At 38.3% G+C, this 20,499-nt stretch overlaps 1 protein-coding gene across 1 annotated transcript in view; it reads left to right on the top strand.

The window, feature by feature from the left end:
- Positions 1 to 1,674: 1,674 nt before the first annotated feature.
- Positions 1,675 to 20,499, top strand: part of syn2b (synapsin IIb) — an 89,038-nt gene continuing 70,213 nt past the window's right edge. Inside the window, exon 1 of the mRNA XM_063473974.1 lies at positions 1,675 to 2,610. Within this exon, the coding sequence (XP_063330044.1) occupies positions 2,183 to 2,610 (428 nt within the window). The 5' untranslated portion in view covers positions 1,675 to 2,182. The remainder of the gene's footprint in view (positions 2,611 to 20,499) is intronic.

Here is a 20,499-nt window from a genome sequence, read left to right as displayed (position 1 = left end):
CTCGCCTGAAAAAAATATGTATCCATTTGGGTAGCTTAGACAGCAGTTGAAAAACAACCTCTCAGTTCGAAAATACATTTCCATCAGTTGAGAGTCTATCGGTGGTAAACCATGTTGAAAACAAAAGCTTCCAGAAATCTCAACTGCTGACATATAATGAGAGGTTGGACATGATAAATGGGTTTGGTAGTGGGCTAAAATGGTAAGACTGCTTTCCATCCTTTAAGAAATATTTTCCCACTGAAGATGAGATGAAAGCGGTGTACTGTAGGTCTGTATTTTTCTTCTCCCTAATGTGGCTCAGACATGTGTGGGATTTTCTTCCCGCATGAATAATCGTCTTTCTCCCTCTTTGTCCTGTCATCTTTGGACTGTTTTTTTCCTTCTTTTTTTCTTTTTTTGGGAGCAAAGCTTAGAGTAGCAAATATTGCACTCCGCTCCTGCTGCCGATGGCTTTCAGGAATCGTGCTCTTCTCATGGCCTGAAATACTGAATTTACAATGAAGCTAGACATAGGCTGGAGATAGTCGTTTAGTAACAAGAAGCGTATGACTCAGTTGTTTGTGTGTATGAGTTTGTGAATGTGGTATCTATTTGTTTACACCCTTTATCAATGCTGTAAAGAAAATTGAGATGTGCTGCTGATTTGCTGTATAAACAGATGTAGTCAGCACAGAAATGTACCATGTATTGCCCTTTCAAGTTGCTGCCTTACATGCTGATGCTGAATTGCCCTCAAGTTAAGTAAAATTAGGAAAATCTTCCTGCAGACGATATCATTGCACATCCTGTTACAAAGATCAAAGTAAGGTGAACCTAAATGTCATACCTATATCGCTACCAGGTCTAATCAAGAGCAGATATGTTTAGCCAATACCACCATTAAAGAATAATATAAAAATCTGTTAATAAAGTCTAAAAGATATAGATGCATTTCTGCCCTTCTCTGGTTTGCCTTTCTTTTCCTGTCCTCTTGTTCTCTACAAGTCAGGTCAGTTTTATTGTGCACAAATCACAAATTCACCTTAAGGGGCTTTACAGTATGTACGTGACATCCTCCTTTCACTTTTGATCCATAAAAAAAAAATCTGGCTAAAAAAAAAATCATATTTACCATTATAACTGCAACGGGGACAGGCAAAAAAAACACACACATATAAAACAGGGAGAGACAAGGACAACATGGAAGCACAAGGCAGAAAGACAATGAGCTACTTCTTCACTGTATTTCAAATCATCCCTGCCATTTGTTATGCCGCATGCTTTTAGTGGTAGTCCACTGGCAAGGATACCATCCTAGAGGAGGTTATGTTTTTTCTATGAGAATTTATCTGGTGTAGCAATGCATCAGCGAGCTGACGTTAGATGGTGGGGGGAAAAGATTCAGGGAAGACATGCTGCACAAGCGGCTGAAAGATGGATGGATGGTGGGGGAAGAAGGTGGGGCTTGCGGAGAAGGATGGATGGCGTTTCCATCTGTGAACTCCACCTTATGCACGCTTGCAGGAAACCCCTTCCACTGATTGCACACGGCACACAGCGCTACAAGGCTGCAGCACGACACATGAACGTAATCTGTGATGTAGGAGGATGATGACAGGAGAGAGGAGGAGGGCGGGGGGGCAGCCAGCGAGCACAGCGAGTGAGAGAGTGAGTGAGGGAGAGGAAAAGGGCACATAGAGCATGAGCGAGTGAAAGAGTGAGATAAGCAGAGAGAGCAGCATCTCTTGAGTACATTCAGCTCGCAGCAGCACAGCAGGCAGGAAGGCAGAGTGGAGGGGGGAGAGCACCAGCACCTCACCAAAGGGGGCGACACCACACCTCTCTCTCCTTCTCTCTCTCTCAGACACACACTTTCACACGTCACACACGCGCATTTGTGAGGAGGCGTGAGGCTCAGCAGGAGGAACACCACATACATGCGCGCTGTTTCGCTGGCTTAGCTGCACTTTGGAGAGCTGTCTCTTGAAGACTGGACCAGAGCTGTATCCATCGCTTCATCCATCCTTTCCTTCCACAGAGGCAGCTCTCTGACACGCATCCCTCAATCATTTGGACTGACTTGCTTTCTGTCACTCATCCGACCGCTGATCAAGCCTGCCTCTGCTTTCACCCCATTCAGACCTAAAATCAGAGGAGAAACTAACTGACCGACTGAGGGACCCACCTTTCGACCGCAGTCATGAACTTCCTCAGACGCCGTCTCTCTGACAGCAGCTTCATGTCCAACCTTCCCAATGGCTACATGACAGACCTCCAGAGGCCTGACCCACCTGCTCCTCCTCCCCCCACTGCCTCCTCCCCTTCCCAGCAGGGTGCAGCACCGGCTCCTGCCCCGTCCCCAACCAAAGCTCCAGGACCGACCCAGGTGCCGGCCAGCTCTCCTGCAGCTCAGGAGCGGCGCCCTAGCCAGCTGGCTCAGCAGCCTCAACAGGCCCAGTCCTCCACCGGTGGTTCCTCTGGCTTCTTCAGCTCCTTCAGCTCCATCACCAATGTGGTCAAACAGACAGCCGCGTCTGCTGCTGGCTTTGTGGAGCAGTCGGCTCCCTCTCCATCCCTTTCCAAGAAGTTCAAGATTCTGTTGGTCATTGATGAGCCACAGCATGAGTGGTAAGTGTTCACTGGGCTGATTGGCAGAGGGTTTTCCAAATGCTTGATGGGGAAGCTGAAGCTATCAGCAGTAGAGCTGAGTGTTTTTGCTGAAACGAAACTTAAAATTTTAGTGACCTGTAAGAAACAGGCACACTGTGTCTGAGTTTTTGGAAGGCTCTTGAGTTTGGTGAAATAAAAATATTTGCTTCGTCATCAGCCAGAAAGAACATGATTTACTGTAAAAAAAAAAAAAAAAAATAGCCAAGTTAAGTGTGGGTGCATTGGCTTTATACTGACTGGCACTGATCAATATAAATAAATGCTTTACAAATTCCAGTAAAGTTGCTACACACACTCAAATGAATCCTTCTACCTTTTTATTCCTTAGTTTTGTATCTAGCTTTAAAATGAACTTTGCTTCCTTGCTGAAACTGCTCCCAAAATAGAAACAGGCCTGTTAATCCAAACAGACAAGTCAGATTTTCTCTTGGGTTTGGATTCAAACGTCTCACCAGCCAGCAGTGTTACCTGTCTCAGTTCCTGTGAGGCTGTCTTAGTGTGTGTGTGTTAGAGAGGTCTGAGTATGACTTGCCATCCCTTGACAGTACATGTTGGTTAACAGGAGATAATCCTTATGCAATGAACTCGTACATCTTACACTGTCATAAAAGAGCGTGTAGCCCTGAATAAAACACAGTCTTCTGCAAGTGAAATGGAAGCCGTAGGCTACGTATTGTTGCTATTCTACTTGCTGCTTTCTGTCTCTGCGCACCTTTAAGCTATAAATGTTTTCTTAAGTGGATGTTGATGTTGGACTTTACAGCTGTTCAGCACTGTCGTTATCTAAGTGTAGTTTAATCTTGTCAACCTTTCATTGAAAAATGGCAGCCTCCTGAGACACGTGACCTTTTCTATTTATTGGATGTCCTGCAGTGTTGCCATTTAGCAATTACTGCTTAGTAGCACAGATAAAAGTGAATATGATGCTAGATTGATATGGTTGAAAGCTCCAAAACAAGGAAATAAGTGGACTGTGATTTTTAGTGGGTCAAGTCAGTCAGTGGGTCATTTGGAAGACACATTTTCAGTACATTTACACTGGATGAAAATGGACTCCCTCATTCACTGGACTCATCGGGCACTTTGTTAGGTGCACTTTGCCTTTTGCCTTCAGCATCCCCTTAATTCTTCATGGCATAAGATAAACAAGGTCCTGGAAACATTTGTCACAGATGTTGATCCATATCGGCATGATATCATCATGTAAGTGCTGCATGTTTGTTGGCTCCACATCCATGAGCCAATCTTGTGTTTTACCACATCTCAAAGGTGCTTTTTTTGACTGAGATCCGTTGATGTAGAGGCCATTTGAGTACTGTAAACTCATTCTCATGTTCAGGAAACCAGTTTGATATGATTTCAGCTTTGTGAAATGGCACGTTGTCCTGCTGAAAGCAGACATCAGAAGATGGGTACACTGTGGTCATAAAGGGATGGACATGATCAGCAATGATATTCAGGTAGGCTGTGGCGTATAGACAATGGCCAGTTAAGGTCCCAAAAGTGCCATTACACCACCAGCAGCCTCGGGCCTTTTACCGTGTGCTCCCCCTGTTCTCTCACGACCTTCATTTCAACTGTCCTGCCAAAATAAAGGCCAAAAAGTACTTATTTTGAGAAATTTAGACTTATTTATGGCCTGAGTTTTTTGTTGTTAGATGAGAGGAGTGGCATGAATCCAATTCTGTTTAAAGTGGAACTGTAAAGCATTTTTGACTGCTATCTATCTTATGATTTGCTAAGTGTGAATTAAAGACACTCACAGCTTAAAATGGAATAAATAGTTCTCAACACAGTCAGTGCAGGATTATCTCTTCAGGGTACAAATGTGTGGAATCAGGCATGAAAACTGAGGTTCCACTATTCTGTGTCGACTGAATGTGACTCTATGTTATGGTAATGCTGTAGCTCATACTGGGACTGTTTTGGTGGCTTATGATTGGACGGCTGCCACCCATGATGTGGCAATCTGAATGTGAGACACTGCCTTAATTCATAAAACACATTTGAATATGTGGCTCTAGTTCGTATAATCCATCCTTTTTTCAAATTTACAAAGACCAAACAGAATGTCTCTTTTTATAGTGGTCTTGAATTGTTATCGATCATATCAGACTGTGCATGGTAATAAGAAATCTGGTTTTAGCATATGTTTGAATGCATGAGCAAGTGCTGTTGCTGGAATTTTCGCTCCAGTTTGATAATCATTTATAGCTACTTTGGTTCCAGCTATGAATAATGTACTCTGGATTTGCAAAAACTCTTTTGTGGTTTATGTTTACTCAACTCTAAATGTAGGCTTACAGTATGCAATTGGATACTGTCGTTGCCTTGGCTCACACAAGAAAGATTTTAAATTGTGTAATACAAAATTAGTCGCAGGTCACAGGCACCTTTGGCGATGCCAAGAAAGTAAATATGATTCACAGCAAACACAATATAATGGAATGAATTGGCAATTTCACTGGCATAATTTCAGTGGCCTTTTCATTTTGTTTGTACACAATCTTTCTTTCAGAGAACACAGATTAAATATTAATGTTTATTCATTGGGAGCGATGGGTAGACTGAGCTTTCCTTTAGGCATGAGGACTAAAGAGGCATTCTGCTAGACATTATTGATTATCCATCAAGAAAGAGCGGGCTTGAGGCTCTTAGTGATATAAACTGAGAAACAGAAAGTAAAAACTGAAACTACTGCCTCTAAAATGAACCTGAAGGCCAGTCATCACTCATGCATGAGAGGAAACAGTTTTTTCTTTCTGTATGTACCAATAATCAGGGCATTTTTGTATCAAGAATCTGAATTTATGATCTCCTTTATTATTAGATTTTCTTCTTATTTTAAATAAAACCTTCCATACATTTAATTTTTTAAAGTTTTTATAACTTTGTACTAACTTTTTTTTACCACTTTACTCTTTATCTTTAGAGTAAAGTATGTTTACACATGTGGATAAATAGAATATATACAGTACATACATTGAGTATGTATGTAGAAGTATGGAGAAGTACATAGCCAGCAGCCATCTCTAGGGATGCTAAACATGCCATCGATCCCTCCTTTCTTTCTTCTTTTCTACATCTCTCTTATCCAGTTTAGGGTCCTCAAATGGCTGACACTTTATGTGTCAGATCACATAAAATTACAGAGCAGGGTTGTTGAGTGCTGAGACTGCATAATCACCAACATGCTGCTGACTCGATAACTGTAGAGTTTCCAAAAACCCTGGTGAGTTAACATCAGCATAAATACTGCGTGCCAGAAGCTTCACAGCATGGATTTCCATGGCAAAGCAGCTGTTTATTTTTTATTCTGTTTAGGTTTAATGTATAGGTATCCCAGTAATTTTGTCAAATACAGTGTATGTGCAGTCAGTGGCAGACTGTACATGCGTACATCAGCAGACACACACATATATTCATCCTATCTGGGTTTCAAGCACACACACATAACACAGACATTTTTTTTAGATAGATAGATAGGGGGAGAGAGAGAGAGAGAGAGAGAGAGAGAGAGAGAGGGACAGAGCGAGAGAGAGAGAGAGAGAGAGAGAGAGAGAGAGAGAGAGAGAGAGATGTATATACCGATATTTTAAGGATTTTAGAAGCTCTAAAAAAAGCTGGTTACAAAACCAGACTTGGAACATCAGTAAGTACGCGAGTGGATATTCTTAACCATGTTCAGGCTTGTATGAGGTATTTTATGACCCTTTAAAGAGTTCTTAAACCCTCAGGTCCTAGGCCTCTCATGCCCAAAACAAACCCATATTTAAATAGAAATAGCTCTAAAACTTTCAAGCCAAAACGAACAAAGTTGGATTTCATAGGGAAGAGACAGCTAAAATACAATAGCTATTTTTGTCCCTATTACCGGCTAGAATACAACAGGATTTAAGTAAGTAGTGAACAGCATCCATTTTAATCAGTGGAGAACTAGACTGCATCTCCACTGAATGCGTCCATTCTGTAACCTCAAAATGGCAGCAGGTTGCATTTTAATATCAGATATGACCTGGTTCTGGAAGAAGGTTAAAACCAACTAATAAATTAATATTTAAAATGCATTCTAAAAATCACTGAAAAAACATCAATTTAGAGCTTATTCACTTCTGCTGGGCCAAGGTAAGACCAGTAATTAAAAAAAGGGCCTGAGAAAGATGCTGTGTTACACTGTGTTATGCAATGTTATGGCAGAAATTCTGATTTTTGGCAAATACAACAAACATAAATTCCCTCTGAGGAGAATTTATTATATAAGTCTCACTGAATGCCAGATTACTTGTCTTCTTAGAGTCTAATAGAAACAAAGCCCATTTTACAGCCATATTCACGAGTTACAGGAAATGTTTTATCAACACATTCATAAACCCTGAATGGAATTGGCATGCAATAAGAACTCGCCATTTGTACCTGTCATGATGATGGCAATAAAAACGAAGCTTTGACTTTTTCTTACTCTCCTCTTTTAGTTCTCTGTACTTTGATTATTCATTTCCATAAATTATAATTCTTTGCATCAAACCTCGCATCTTAAAAGCTTGAAGATTAGGATTAAATATTCATTTGGCTCGCCCTGCAAACTAATCGATCCCAGACATGGATATACAAACGGTTTACAGCTCCAGATAGAATTTGCATGCCCTTTTAACTGCTGACTGACTCGTGTATAAGCAGCAATGGGTATCATGACTGTCTGTGCATCTTCCTCCACGTTCTCATATATTGACTGTGCTATAATGATCGGTTTCTCTGACAGTGCATCAAAAAGAAGCCACAATGGGAGTCCAGCACTAAATCTGCAATGTGAAAGAGTGAGTGTATTTTCAGGCAAATCTAGATCTGGCTCTGTGTTTGAGTAGACTCTTGTAGTCCTTATGTAACAGACCCAAGCCTGTGAGATGGATGAAGAAAGAGACAGTGTCCTCCAGGGCCTCTCAAGGTGATATCAGCACCGAGGGGAGGATAAGCAAAGGGGGAGGGAGGATATTTGGGGATCTCCCTTTTATCACTTCCTCTGGATGTTTGCGCTCTTTCCTGTTTGTCTGCTCTTCTTTCTTTTGTGGGTTTTTCCTCTGTGTCTTCCCTCTTTGCTGTCGTTCTCTGCCTTTTATCACGACAGGCACTCTGTGTTTGCTCCAGAGAAAGTGCTCCAGGTTCACGATGCGATAAAGTAATGAGAAGAGACGTGGTGATTCAGCAGTTTCAGCCCAAAGGCCACATCTGCTCCCCTTCCTTTGCTCTCTGTATCTGTCTATGTCTCTCACTCCCTCTTCTTCCTCCTTTTTTCCATCTCTCCATTTATCTACTGAATATGTTCTCTGCAGTTTCTGCCGGAGTGCCAGTGAGTGTATTCACAACCTATATTGCATAAGTGCCCATCAGAGGAGATTAGTTTGGATTGTTGACTTTTTGAAATGACTCATGGTGGATGGGTTTTGTTGGTCTGACTGCAGGTTGATGGTGAATGGCTGCATGCTGATTGCCCTGCAGATGTAGTTTGAGCTGTAGCTGGTTGGTGTTTGAAAGAATAGCTATGACATTTGAACTTGCTTCACTGAAAGCAAGAGGTGAATAAGCATTATTTTACTCAGTTATTGTGACTGGGAAATGAAAAAACTAGATCACAGTAACACTAAAAATAAAACTCTGCTTTGAGCTAATTGCTCAAAACGCTAAAAGAAGGTACGTTTTAAAAAAAAATCACGTTCACCATCTCAGTTTTGATGGTGAAGCCTACTCTTTACCAGCTGATTGGTCATGCAGGCCTGCTGCAACAGATAGACACTAATGTTAGAACTATTAATAGTCCAGACATTTCTAAATATGCCATTTCTGATGTGTTAACACTCAAATTTGGGTGTTGGGAATACCATTACTTTTAAACTAGCAAACCAATCAAATAGACAATCCCGAGATCACAGCCCTACTAGTTTGTTGTATCATGCAGTTAGACATCAAAGCCGCAAAGCAGTGGAGGAGGGATTGAGTTTAGGTGTTCCATGAGGAGTCTGAGCATTTTGGAAAAAGCAATTCTTTTCTTAGTATGCTGTTTCTATAAATCATCCAACATTGTTGGCCATTGCTACACAAGTAGTTGCAACATTAATTTGTCTTATACCTTTAAACTTAAACAGATTATTTATTGTTGGAACACCAATGTGTCTTCCTCTAGCCTGTAGGAGCAATTTAAGAGCAAGAAAAACAAAGTTAGAGAACGAAAATGTGTCTTCTTTTTAATCCTATATCTTAAAACTCCATAAATAACAAAGCCCTACAGCACCAGCCCTCGCAAGTTAACATATTTACAAAGGCATGCATAGGAATGGTATTTGGCCTTGAAGAAATACACTGAACAATTTTAAAAATGCACCAAAGTTTCCTATCTTTGGGGACATGTTTCTTATATTCTGTAGCAATCCGTTTTCATTAACGAGATATTCATTTAGGGTCAAAGTGGTGGATCAACACAACAGTGGGCCACCAGTGGGACTATAAAACATCACAATTACTTGTTTGTTTGTTTTTCTTTAGGTATTTATTTGTTGCATAAGGTGTGTTTTTTTAAACAGCTGATTTATATTTTTCCTATGTTTTGCTGTGGTAGCACTGACCTGGTTCTTAGCATTAACTGCAGTGTATATACATGTCTGGGCACTTGCACTAATGCACTGCTGCTAGTGGAGACAGAAGTACACAGAGAGAGCAGGTGGGGAGGTGGAGCCTTGTATATATCCATCAGCGTCACATACACATGCAGACACACTAACAAGCAGCTGGATTCTCTTTCTATTTTTTTTCCATCTAATTAAACATGATGAGAAAAGTGTTTTCCCAAAGAAATGTAGCATGTTTTGATGATATGTTCATTCTTGCTGCTGTCGATTGAGTTAACCCAAGAAGAGTGGGTTGGGATTAAAGTCATTTATTGTTGAAACTTGTTGAAGACAACACTTCCTTTGCAGTCCAAGTACGCCTTTTCACATTACACCCACTTCCAAAACAGTAAAATTCACAATAAAGCGCAAAAGAGTGCCTGTGTTTTTTGGATAGTTGTGATTTAACTTTGTGGCACTGATTAGGAATTATATGTGGCATTATGGCTCCCGGCTGCAGGTCGTATTTCCAAGCAGACAGGCTAAGAACTGACCTTATTACAGCCAGTGGCAATGTCATGTTGACTTTACAAGGTGCTTCTGGAATTGACCCTGCTCGTCTTGTCTTAGCTGTTGTCATACTAGACTGGTGGCCTTTTGAGTGCCACGGAGGAGGCAGAAAGAGCTCCAGGGTAAAATGGCAACATACCTTTTTTAATAGGAAGTGGTCACTTTACAAGTTAAAACAACCTGGGTATAGTGTTGAAGTATTATGCAATTGTGTTTTGTGTTTGTCTATGTACATCACAGATGTTGAACATCTTAGATCAACACACATTTGCTGCAGTAAATGTAATAAACTTTTACAGTTTTTATTGTGCAGTAGATAATAATTAGAATATATTTTCCATATTGTCTCAGTGAAGAATGTGTAAGCGAACAGAAATCTTGTGCCTGCTCCCATGAGACCCGGCTACTTGTGAATGGAGATTTGAAGCACTGGCTGTGTCAACAGCGGATGACTAATAACTGGCTTTAAGAAGAGCTTTCATCCCTAAGGCCATTTGGGATTAAATATCACAGATCACCCACTAAATCCATGTCATGAATGAGGAGAAAGCAGTTTTCCCTTTTGCTAATTTGAATGTCACAGGAAGCCAAAAGTCCCGTCTCTGTGTTAGTTAACATGCATGTTCCTTTTTGCTTTTTCATGTCTTTGCCAGCTTTTTCACACTCTGAACTTTGGTGGACATTTCTGCAAAGACAGTTAGATAAGGACAGCACTCGCTGCCTGTGCTATCTCCATAAATTTACACCTCAACAAACTGTTAAACTAAAAGAGCCAAACAGCTTGAGGGGCTTTATTCCAAAAATTGAATTTAACTAAAAGCCACAGGCAGCAGTGTAGCCTGAATGATTGGCTAAGTGAATGATGCCAAAGCAAAGGCCAACTGATCCCTTATTATGACAAGAAACAAAGACGTTAACCAGAGACAAAAGGTTTTGACACACTTGTGAAGGATTTGTTTTAACTTGGCAAACACCTGTGCATAAAATGACACCCATACTCAAAGTACGCTACTTATTGTATCCTTGTGTATCTTTGGGATTCAGTGGTGTTATATAAGGCAGAGAGGAAATAGTTTTCTTTGGCTGCTGGATTTCACTGCTTCTCATTCCAGAGAGTTAAACACTGCTGTTTCATCAGAAGCTGCTGGCGGCACTGAGATAGAAACAAGGTGTCCTTTGGTGTCAGCGCTGTGACGCGCCAGCATTATCAAACAGATAATGGTCCTGTTTAAAGGAGCGACATCATCAAGAAGAGTGTCATATCTGGCTTTCAGATACATTGAAGTATCTCCTACAGAAGGCTCTATTTTTACTCCATTGTAATGGATTTACTTTGACTGTTTACTTTTAGCTGACTCAAGCAAAGTGGAGTTTTGTAGCTTTGGGTCATTTTATGACATTTCTGCTTTATTAACTAAAAGTGGAGTTACTGAGGCACTTTGGCTCATGGCCTTTTGAGTTTTCTTATAGCTGTGGATGATGCACTGCACTGATTGACCAACAGAATGACCTTTACTATCTTGTGTTTGTAAATGAAACACAATACAGGGAGAACTGCTATACAAAAACACAAAGAGACTTGAGTTGTATTGATTTTTGTCGTTAGCGTTGCTGATTGCATTTGTGTCGAGAGCTTCTCCTCTGCAGTAGAGATAAAGCTGTTACTATGAAGCATGCAGATACCTTGGAGGGTCGTAAACGAGACCAATCGGCATCGCAACATCTGGTGAAATATCCCACTGTTGCTATGACAACAGGTAATCCTCCTCAACAATCTTGAAACTGTGTGGTTCTAAGGAGGGGTTGATATCAAACAAACAATTAGCCTTTACATTTATATGTTCTGCTTGAGCTGCACAATTAAATGGAACAATTAAGACAGTCCAAATTGAAAAGTTCTTATCTGACATCTCATTTTCTCCTCCTCGTGTTCGTTCCTCGTCTCCCTACATCTCACTTTAACATTTGCACACTTTAAACAGTTGAATTTGAAGTAAATGCACAATTTAACTCCCTGTCAGGAAGGAACAGTGCACAAATGTAAGTGATAAATGAGTTAATTCATGGAAACTCAAATCGGCAAACATATGTGTGACTCTTGGACTTTATGGAGAGGGGTTAAGGAAAGTGATATACTGACACAGTTTTATTGGGAGAACAAATAACTCATAAATGTTCAAGAAAGGATGTCAAGTTATTGCATCAGTAAAATATTTTCATCTCATTCATATGTGCTGGGGTCAGAAGGAAACCATGGAGTTCAGCCAAGGGTGATTCTAAAAAGTATGCTCCTGCTTCAGGGGCCAAAGTGCCACGGCCGATTAAAATTGTTTCTACATGCTGAATGTCCTCAGTGCTGCTGAAGATAGTTTTTTTTTCAGTGACAAGATTGGTTTAATGAGGGACTCTGTATTTCTGCATTTACTGTAGGTGAAGATGTGAGTGCAAGTGGTTGTTTGGTTATGTTATTGACAGGTAACCTCCCCAGGGTGCCTCCTGCTTAGTGTTTGCTGAGCTCCAGCTCTGCTCTGTGACCATCTAAGCATGTATAGATAATGGATGGGTGGATTATTTAAGAGGCCTTGCGTAAAATCATTGCATTCCAAACCATATTGTTTAGCCTCTGCTCATTATTAGTGGCACACATGACCAAATTTTAAGATTGGTAATGGGATATTTGTTGTTCTCCTGACATGTTTTACTTACAAAGGCATGAACATTCCAACTTCTGTTAATGAATCATGTATTTTATTATTCATTTTTGTACTTACGATTCAACCAGAAGACACATAAAAAGTATATTGCTGTGGCTTCCATTTTAAGCTCTTTGGCCACATGATAAGATTATACTTTGAGTGTATAGTAGTAGTCTGTGGTATAAAGGTAGCTGTTGAGCCGCTGCCGTAGTGCTGAATCCCGCTGCTGATTGAAACTAGAGAGCACAGATGTTGCTCCAGTGGAAGCCTCCCCTATTTGGAAAACTAATTTACTTCTAAAGGCGGGTTTACTCAAACTCACTTGTAATAATTACCGGTTGTTTGAATGAATGAAACATCATCATGCTGGATTCTATTTTTATGAATGGATGGATTGCACCTGCTATGAAATGACCAGCTTTCTGTGCAGAAGTGCAGCAGACGCTGTTTGTGAGGCTGATTTTTTGAAGCATTATTGTTTGGTTTCTTCTGGGTTTTCTACAGTTTCTCAACACAAAGAGAAAGAAAATGTTCTCCTTGCTATCAGAAGTTTATTTCAGGTGGTATGGATCATTACATATCAACAAATAACTCTGCGTAACAACTGAAGACTCAAGCTCCCTGTTCATGCTGGGATTGTTTTCTCAAATTATCCCCATGAGGTAAGAATGAAGACATTTCTCTTGATTGCTCTTTGTTTAATAAAGCAACTCATTATGCAAAATATATGCAATTTATCTTTTTTTTTGTGCCTGTTTTCCTTCATTTGCCAAAAATGAAAGATTTCTCTCTGCTCTATTCTTCAATACAGGCAGGGGGCTGTGCTGGGATTATGTAACATTAAAGCCAATTGGAAATGTCACTGCAGCTCTGCAGAAAGTAACAGGCTCAATGACTTACAGTTCACATCTTGCATTCACACTTTTTAAAAAAAATTCTATTATATTATTTTTTAATTAGAACAGACTCTACTCATAATAACTCACAATAACACTTCAGCAGTCATAGTCTGACATGACCCAGACAGTTTCTTCAGGTTCTTTCTTTTTAGCCTCTGGCTATAGAGTAAATGTGTGTGTGTCTGTGCCTGTATTGCTGTGTTTTGGGGACTTTTTTTTTTTTTACAGTTACAATTAAGTGTGTGTGTGTGTGTGTGTGTGTGTGTGTGTGTGTGTGTGTGTGTGTGTGTGTGTGTGTGTGTGTGTGTGTGTGTGTGTGTGTGTGTGTGTGTGTGTGTGTTTCTGAGAGAAAGATAGTGAGAGAACAGTGTTAGCACTTGCTGTGATAATATCAGCAGCAGAGGAAAGGGAGCTATTATGTCACCACAAATATTTAGCAAATTTTTTGAGTCTAATTACAACCAAGCAATGCATTCAGAACAAGTTTTAATAATAGTGGCCTACTGCATTGGTGTTCTGTGTAACAGACCTGATGTTGCAGAGAGTCTCGTGTCTTGTCAAAAGGTGGTAATATCGAACTCGGATGACAACAGCAAATAACTTTCCAGCAAAATTCTAACTTTATTATTTGCTATACCAGACAGAGTTCAATTTACTTTTTGATATCAAAGTGGAAAAAGCTTCTGTTCTGTCCATCTCTTTACAACAGTCCGTTTCATGTAGGTAAGTGTGAACAGACATACAGTTAGATCCATATATATTTGGACAGAGACAACTTCTTTCTAATTTTGATTCTGTAAGTTACCACAATAATTTTTAAATGAAACAGATGCAGGTGGGATGCAGACTTTTAGCTTTGATTCAGTGGATAAAAAGGGGGGAACTAAAGCATTTTTAAAACAATCCCTTCGTTTCAGGGGTTAGGGGGTTAGGGTTAGGGTGGTTTTTTTTTTTTTTTTTTTTAATTTGTTCATTTCAGGCACAACAATACATATATTGAACATAAAGTGCACAAAAACAAAAAAACAAACAAACAAAATGTACCTGAAAAGGAGTGGGATGAAGAAAACTTATTAAATCCCACCCCTATGTTCATTCATCAAAAAAAAACAATAAGCTTCCCGCAGCTACGCCCATCGTTGCAAACCAAACAAACAAAACCAAGCAAAACAAATAGAACCTTCATAACTGAATACAGAATATATAAATTGCGTTACCACAGGTAACAGGCAATAATAATTACAAGTAACAAACACACATACATATACATACATACATATGTATCTACACACACATGTACATATATATACATACATACACACACTTTTTTTTTTTTTTTTTCCCTTGGAATCCATACCAGCATTGGTAAGAGAACAGACATTACAGAGCACACTAAAACCATCATTGATTATACTGTGACCAGACCGACTGTTTGTAGAGGAATTTAAATCTATGAATATTTTTGCATTGTTTCAGTTGTAAACTCAGACTGTTCCAGATTTTCACACCACATACAGACACACAAAAACCTTTACGGGTTGTTCGAGTTCTGGGTAATTTGAATTCTCCAAAGCCTCTCACATTATAAGTCCTTTCTCGAATTTCAAATATAGATTGTAAATTTGCAGGTAGAAGTTTATTAAAGGCTTTGTATAAGATTATGGATGTATTGTAATTAACCAGATCCTGGAATTTAAGTAACTTTGCCTGAAGAAAGAGTTTGTGAGTATGATCTAGATAACCAGCCTTGTGAATAATACGCAGTGCTCGTTTCTGTACTGTGACTAATGGATTAGTTGTGTTTTTATATGTGTTTCCCCACACTTCCACACAATATGTAAAATATGGAAGAACCAGGGTACAGTACAGAGTACGAAGTGCATCTTTATCAAGGTATGGTTTCACTTTGTTCAAAACTGCGAGGCTTCTGGAAATTTTGGTTTTTATGTGTCTGACGTGGGGTTTCCATGAAATTTTGTTATCAATTACGACTCCCAAAAATTTGTTTTCACTCACATTATCAATGGGTACACCTTCTATAATAATTGGTAATTCTATATTATATTTTAAATTACCAAAAAACATTGCTTTAGTTTTATTTATATTTAATGATAATTTATTTATATCCATCCATTTTTTTTATTAATTTTAGCTCCCTGTTTACGGTCATTACAAGATCAGTATAGCCATTGCTACTGAAAAATATATTGGTATCATCTGCGAACAGTATGAGTTTAAGTACTTGAGAAACATCAAAAATATCATTTATGTAAACATTGAAAAGTTTTGGTCCCAATACTGACCCTTGGGGAACACCACATGTAATACCAAGTTTCTCAGAATGGTAATGCCCTATGCTAACATATTGTTCCCGACCCGTTAGGTAACTTTTTAACCAGTTACCAGCTTTCCCTCGAACACCATATCTTTCCAATTTATCCAATAAAATTGAGTGATTGATTGTGTCGAAGGCCTTTTTGAGATCAACAAAAATACCAACTGCATATTTATTTTTATTCAGTGCATTAGTAATTTCTTCTACTGCCTCAATTATCGCCATTGCAGTGGTTCTTTGCGTTCTGAAACCATACTGACCAACATTTATTATTTGATGTTTTTCAAGGAATTTTTCTAATCTTGAATTAAAAAGTTTTTCTAAAATTTTTGAGAATTGAGGCAGTAGAGAAATAGGCCTATAATTGGTAAAACTGTGTTTGTCATTACTTTTGTATAGTGGTATTACTTTTGCAATTTTCATTTTTTTTGGAAAACAACCGGACTGAAATGATAAATTACAGACATATGTTAAGGGACTAGCAATATTCAGAATAACCTGTTTAACTACAGACATATTTATGTCATGATAATCCATTGAAGACTTACTTTTACATTTTAATGTGATATGTATTACTTCTTGCTCATTTGTAGCTGAGAGGAACAGTGAAAAGGGATTTGATTTTATATTACTGATATTTTCATTTTTTTGACACGGGATGTCCGCTGCTAGTTCAGGGCCAACATTTATAAAAAATTTATTGAACCCATCAACAATGTTATTCATGTTGTGATTTTCACCATTTGCATCAATGAAATATTCAGGATATGATGTTCCAGAAGATCCTTGTTTAATTAAGTTATTTAACACATCCCAAGTTCCTTTTATATTGTTTTTATTTTCATATAATCTTCTTCTATAATAAAGTTGTTTACTCGTTCTTATAATATCAGTCAATTTATTTCTATATGCTTTATATCTTTGTTCCACTTCTCTTGTTTTTACTTTGATGAACTGTTTATACAGATTGTTTTTCTTTTTGCAAGCATTGATAATTCCTTTTGTGAGCCAAGGACTTTTTATCTTTTTTTTCTTTGTCCTGTATTCGTTTACAGGACAATGTTTATTGTACAACATAGTAAAAATATCTAGGAAATTTTCATAAGCCTTGTCCACATCTGACTCTTCATACACCGAACTCCAATCTTGTTGCGCTAAATCAAAATTGAAGGCATGAATTGCTTCTTCATTTATTGTTCGCTTTGCTATCGTAATCTTGGTATCTATTTTTTTTAAATCACAGTCACACAAAGTAAAAACTGGTAAGTGGTCAGTTATGTCACAGACAAGCAGGCCACTATTAATTTGGAAATCCATGACATTAGTAAAAATATTGTCAATAATAGTGGCGCTATGTGATGTTATTCTGCTTGGCTTTGTTATTGTTGGATATAGTGATAAGCTGTACATCGTGTCAGTAAAGTCATCAATGGCTTTTAACCTTGTTGGGTTCAACAAATCAATATTAAAATCACCACAGATGAATAGTAATTTTTGGTTCACCGAAGCAAACATTTTTTTCTATCCATTCATTAAAAATGTCAATACTTGAACTGGGTGTCCGATATATGCAACTTATTATAACATTTCTCTTTTTTTCATTCATGATCTCAATAGTCAAACATTCCAAAATTCCATCAATAGCCATAGACATAGTTGTTACAACATTGTATCTTATAGAGTTATGAACATATATAGCAACCCCTCCGCCCGCCTTATTTAATCTATTCATGTATTTTAAATCATATCCATTCATGTTCATTTCTAACACTTGGTTTTTCAACCAAGTGTTAGAAACAGTGTTGGGTAAGTTACTTTAAAAAAAGTAATTAATTACTAATTACTTAATCAATATTGTATTTAAAATACTTATCTAATTACTGTGTCTGAAGAGTAACTTAATTACTCAATAAGTAATTTAACTAAATACTTCTTAGAAACCCTATAAACCTTGAGTGGACAAGCAATAGAAATTGTTTGTCCACTCTTTAAATAATAATTTTATTATTTGAAGAGTTTAATTTCAACAAAATGATTGCAGGCTACAATGTAGCATTATTCATGGACGATGAACAAGGATCACTCAGAAGTGTTCGTCTATGCTCTCGTGTCAGGCGCTTCAGTAGATTACTCGTGCTATTAACAGCAGCCGATAGTTTTTTCTCCCCAGGACATAGCTTACATATTACTGTAATATTCTTGTCTGCTTGTTTCAGAAAAGTGAAGAGACGGGAATATGTCCATTTCACAAAACAGCCACTCGCTTCAGCCGAGTCCGACATCTTCGGCTTTAGAATACGACTATGTAGCAAACTGGCGCGAAATGACGTGCACCTGCACTACAGCGATGTTAAAGCGGCAGAGTTTACTTTTACGTTTAGAAGATAAATTAATGAAATTAAATAATGATATTCAGCGAGTTTAATTATTTTACAATGTGACGCAAGTACATTGTAAGTAACTGTAATTAAAATACCTAAAAATGAACAGTAATCAGTTACTCTACTTTTTCAGTGGAAAAGTAATTTAATTACAGTACACCCAACACTGGTTAGAAATCAATGTTTTTTTTTTTTCATTTATTTATTTTTCCCCTTTACTGGCAATGATAGTGTGGAGTCTAGAATTCACCAGATTCTGTTTTTCTTTCTTTTTTTTTCTTTTTTTTAATGTATTTATTTATGCAAGTTTCAAAATTTTTTACACATTCACAAACAGCGGGACAGAGGAACACAGACAATAAAGACAACAAAAAAAAAAATCAAAACAAAAAGCAGGAAGAAAGAAACAAAAACAGAGCAACAAACCCCACAACAGGGTACACGGCCAGCACTTATTAAGAACAGCAGAGAAGAAAAAAAGCAAATGGTATACATGTCAAACAACTCACAATCCAGTGAGTCCAATCCACATTGAAGATCAAATCCAAAGATGTTTTTCTTTCTTTTTAATACGTGGTATGTTTTGGATCATGAGCTGTTCCACGCCTTCTCCATACTTTTTTCTTGCCATCATTCTGGTAGCAGTTGATGTTCATTTCATCTGTCCATGTTGTTCCAGAACTGTGCTGGCTTTTTTAGAATTTTTTTTTTTTTTTAGCAAAGTCCGATCTAGCCTTTCTATTCTTGAGACTTATGAGTGATTTGCACCTTGCAGTGATCTCTCTGTATTCACTTTCATACAGTCTTCTCTTTATGGTAGACTTGGATAGTGATACGCCTACCTCCTGGAGAGTGCTCTTACCTTGGTTGTCTGTTGTGAAGGGGTTTCTCTTCACCGTAATGATCATCCACCGCTGTTTTCTTCTGTGGATGTTCGGGTCTTTTTGGATTGTTCAGTTCATCTTTGCTTTTTTTTTTTTCTTAGGATGTACCAAACTGTAGATATGGCCACTCCTACTATTGTACGAATCTCTCAAATGTTTTTTTTTTCTTCTTCTGTTTTTGCAGCTTCATGATGGCTTGTTTTACCTGCATGCAGAGCTCTTTTGACCGCATGTTGTCTGTTCACAGCAAAATCTTCTCAGAAATCACCTCAGATTAATTCCAGGACTTTTATCAGCTTAATTTATAGTGACATGACAAAGGAAATGCCCACATCTGCCAATGAAATAGCCTCTGATTCAATTGTTCAACTACTTTTAGTTCCTTTAAAAAGAGGGTGGCACATGTTAAGGGGCTGAAACTACTAAACCCTTCATCCAGTTTGAATATGGATATCCTCAAATTAAAGCTGAGAGTCTACACATTATGTCCATGTCCATTATATAACTGTAATTGGAATATGTTTCAGTAAACAGGTAAAAAAAAAAACCAACCTTGGGTCAGTGTCCAAATATATATGGACCTAACTGTATACACACACAAATAAATGGGTATCATGAGTATGACAGTATGAAGCAGATTTGTCTGCAACAGTGTTTAGGTAGGTGCTTTGTGTTCTCATCCCTATGAATACCAGGACCGTTAATCATTTTTTCTACATAACTGGATTTGCATTATAAGATGCATGATTGCTTAATAACTCTTCCCAGGCTTAAAGACATGGCGGTATGGTCTGATTAATGCCATTGTTTTGTCTAATTTTCCCAGGATTGGGCTTGTCACTAACTCACTGACGTCACAGAAATGCTGTTTTTGTTCTCCTATTGTTTGGTAGATTTTGATCCAAGTGAAGAAACACAATATTTGATGCTATTATTTGGCATGTTAATGAATCCTAACTTACCACAGGTCATAAGGGACTGTGTTTTCAGTATAGCAACTACTAGATAGTTTTTTTCCACCCCCACAAAACAAAAGACGTGATGGTGACTCGACTTTACATCAATGATTTATCTCCGCTCAAACAAACACAAAGACACAGTTGGTGTACTTCTGCTGTCCTAGTTGCTGTGAAAACATGCTAATTAGAAAGTTTTGGATTGTGGGGGTCGGCACAAAAATATGTGCTGAACTGTTGTGGTCACTGGTGTAAAGTCGCCACCTATTACAAGTGTTAATGGTGCAACTTATTTCCCCCACGAATCCAAATCAGTTCTTGACTGTACTCAGAGGATTAGCAGAGAAATATAACAGTTTGATTTTTTAAATGTCCTACCACTTCCCACTCTGTGCATGTATTAATACAGGAGTTCTTTTCAGTCTGTGCTCACAGAAGTCAAATCAAATGGTATCACACGGAAATGTTTTTCTTTTTTAATCTTAAAACTCTCCTACTTTTATTTCTGTTAGGCTTGCTTGTGTGAGTAT

Source organism: Pelmatolapia mariae, linkage group LG5, assembly GCF_036321145.2.
Source record: "Pelmatolapia mariae isolate MD_Pm_ZW linkage group LG5, Pm_UMD_F_2, whole genome shotgun sequence".
Classification (NCBI taxonomy): domain Eukaryota; kingdom Metazoa; phylum Chordata; class Actinopteri; order Cichliformes; family Cichlidae; genus Pelmatolapia; species Pelmatolapia mariae.
This window is presented reverse-complemented; position numbering and strand designations above follow the sequence as displayed.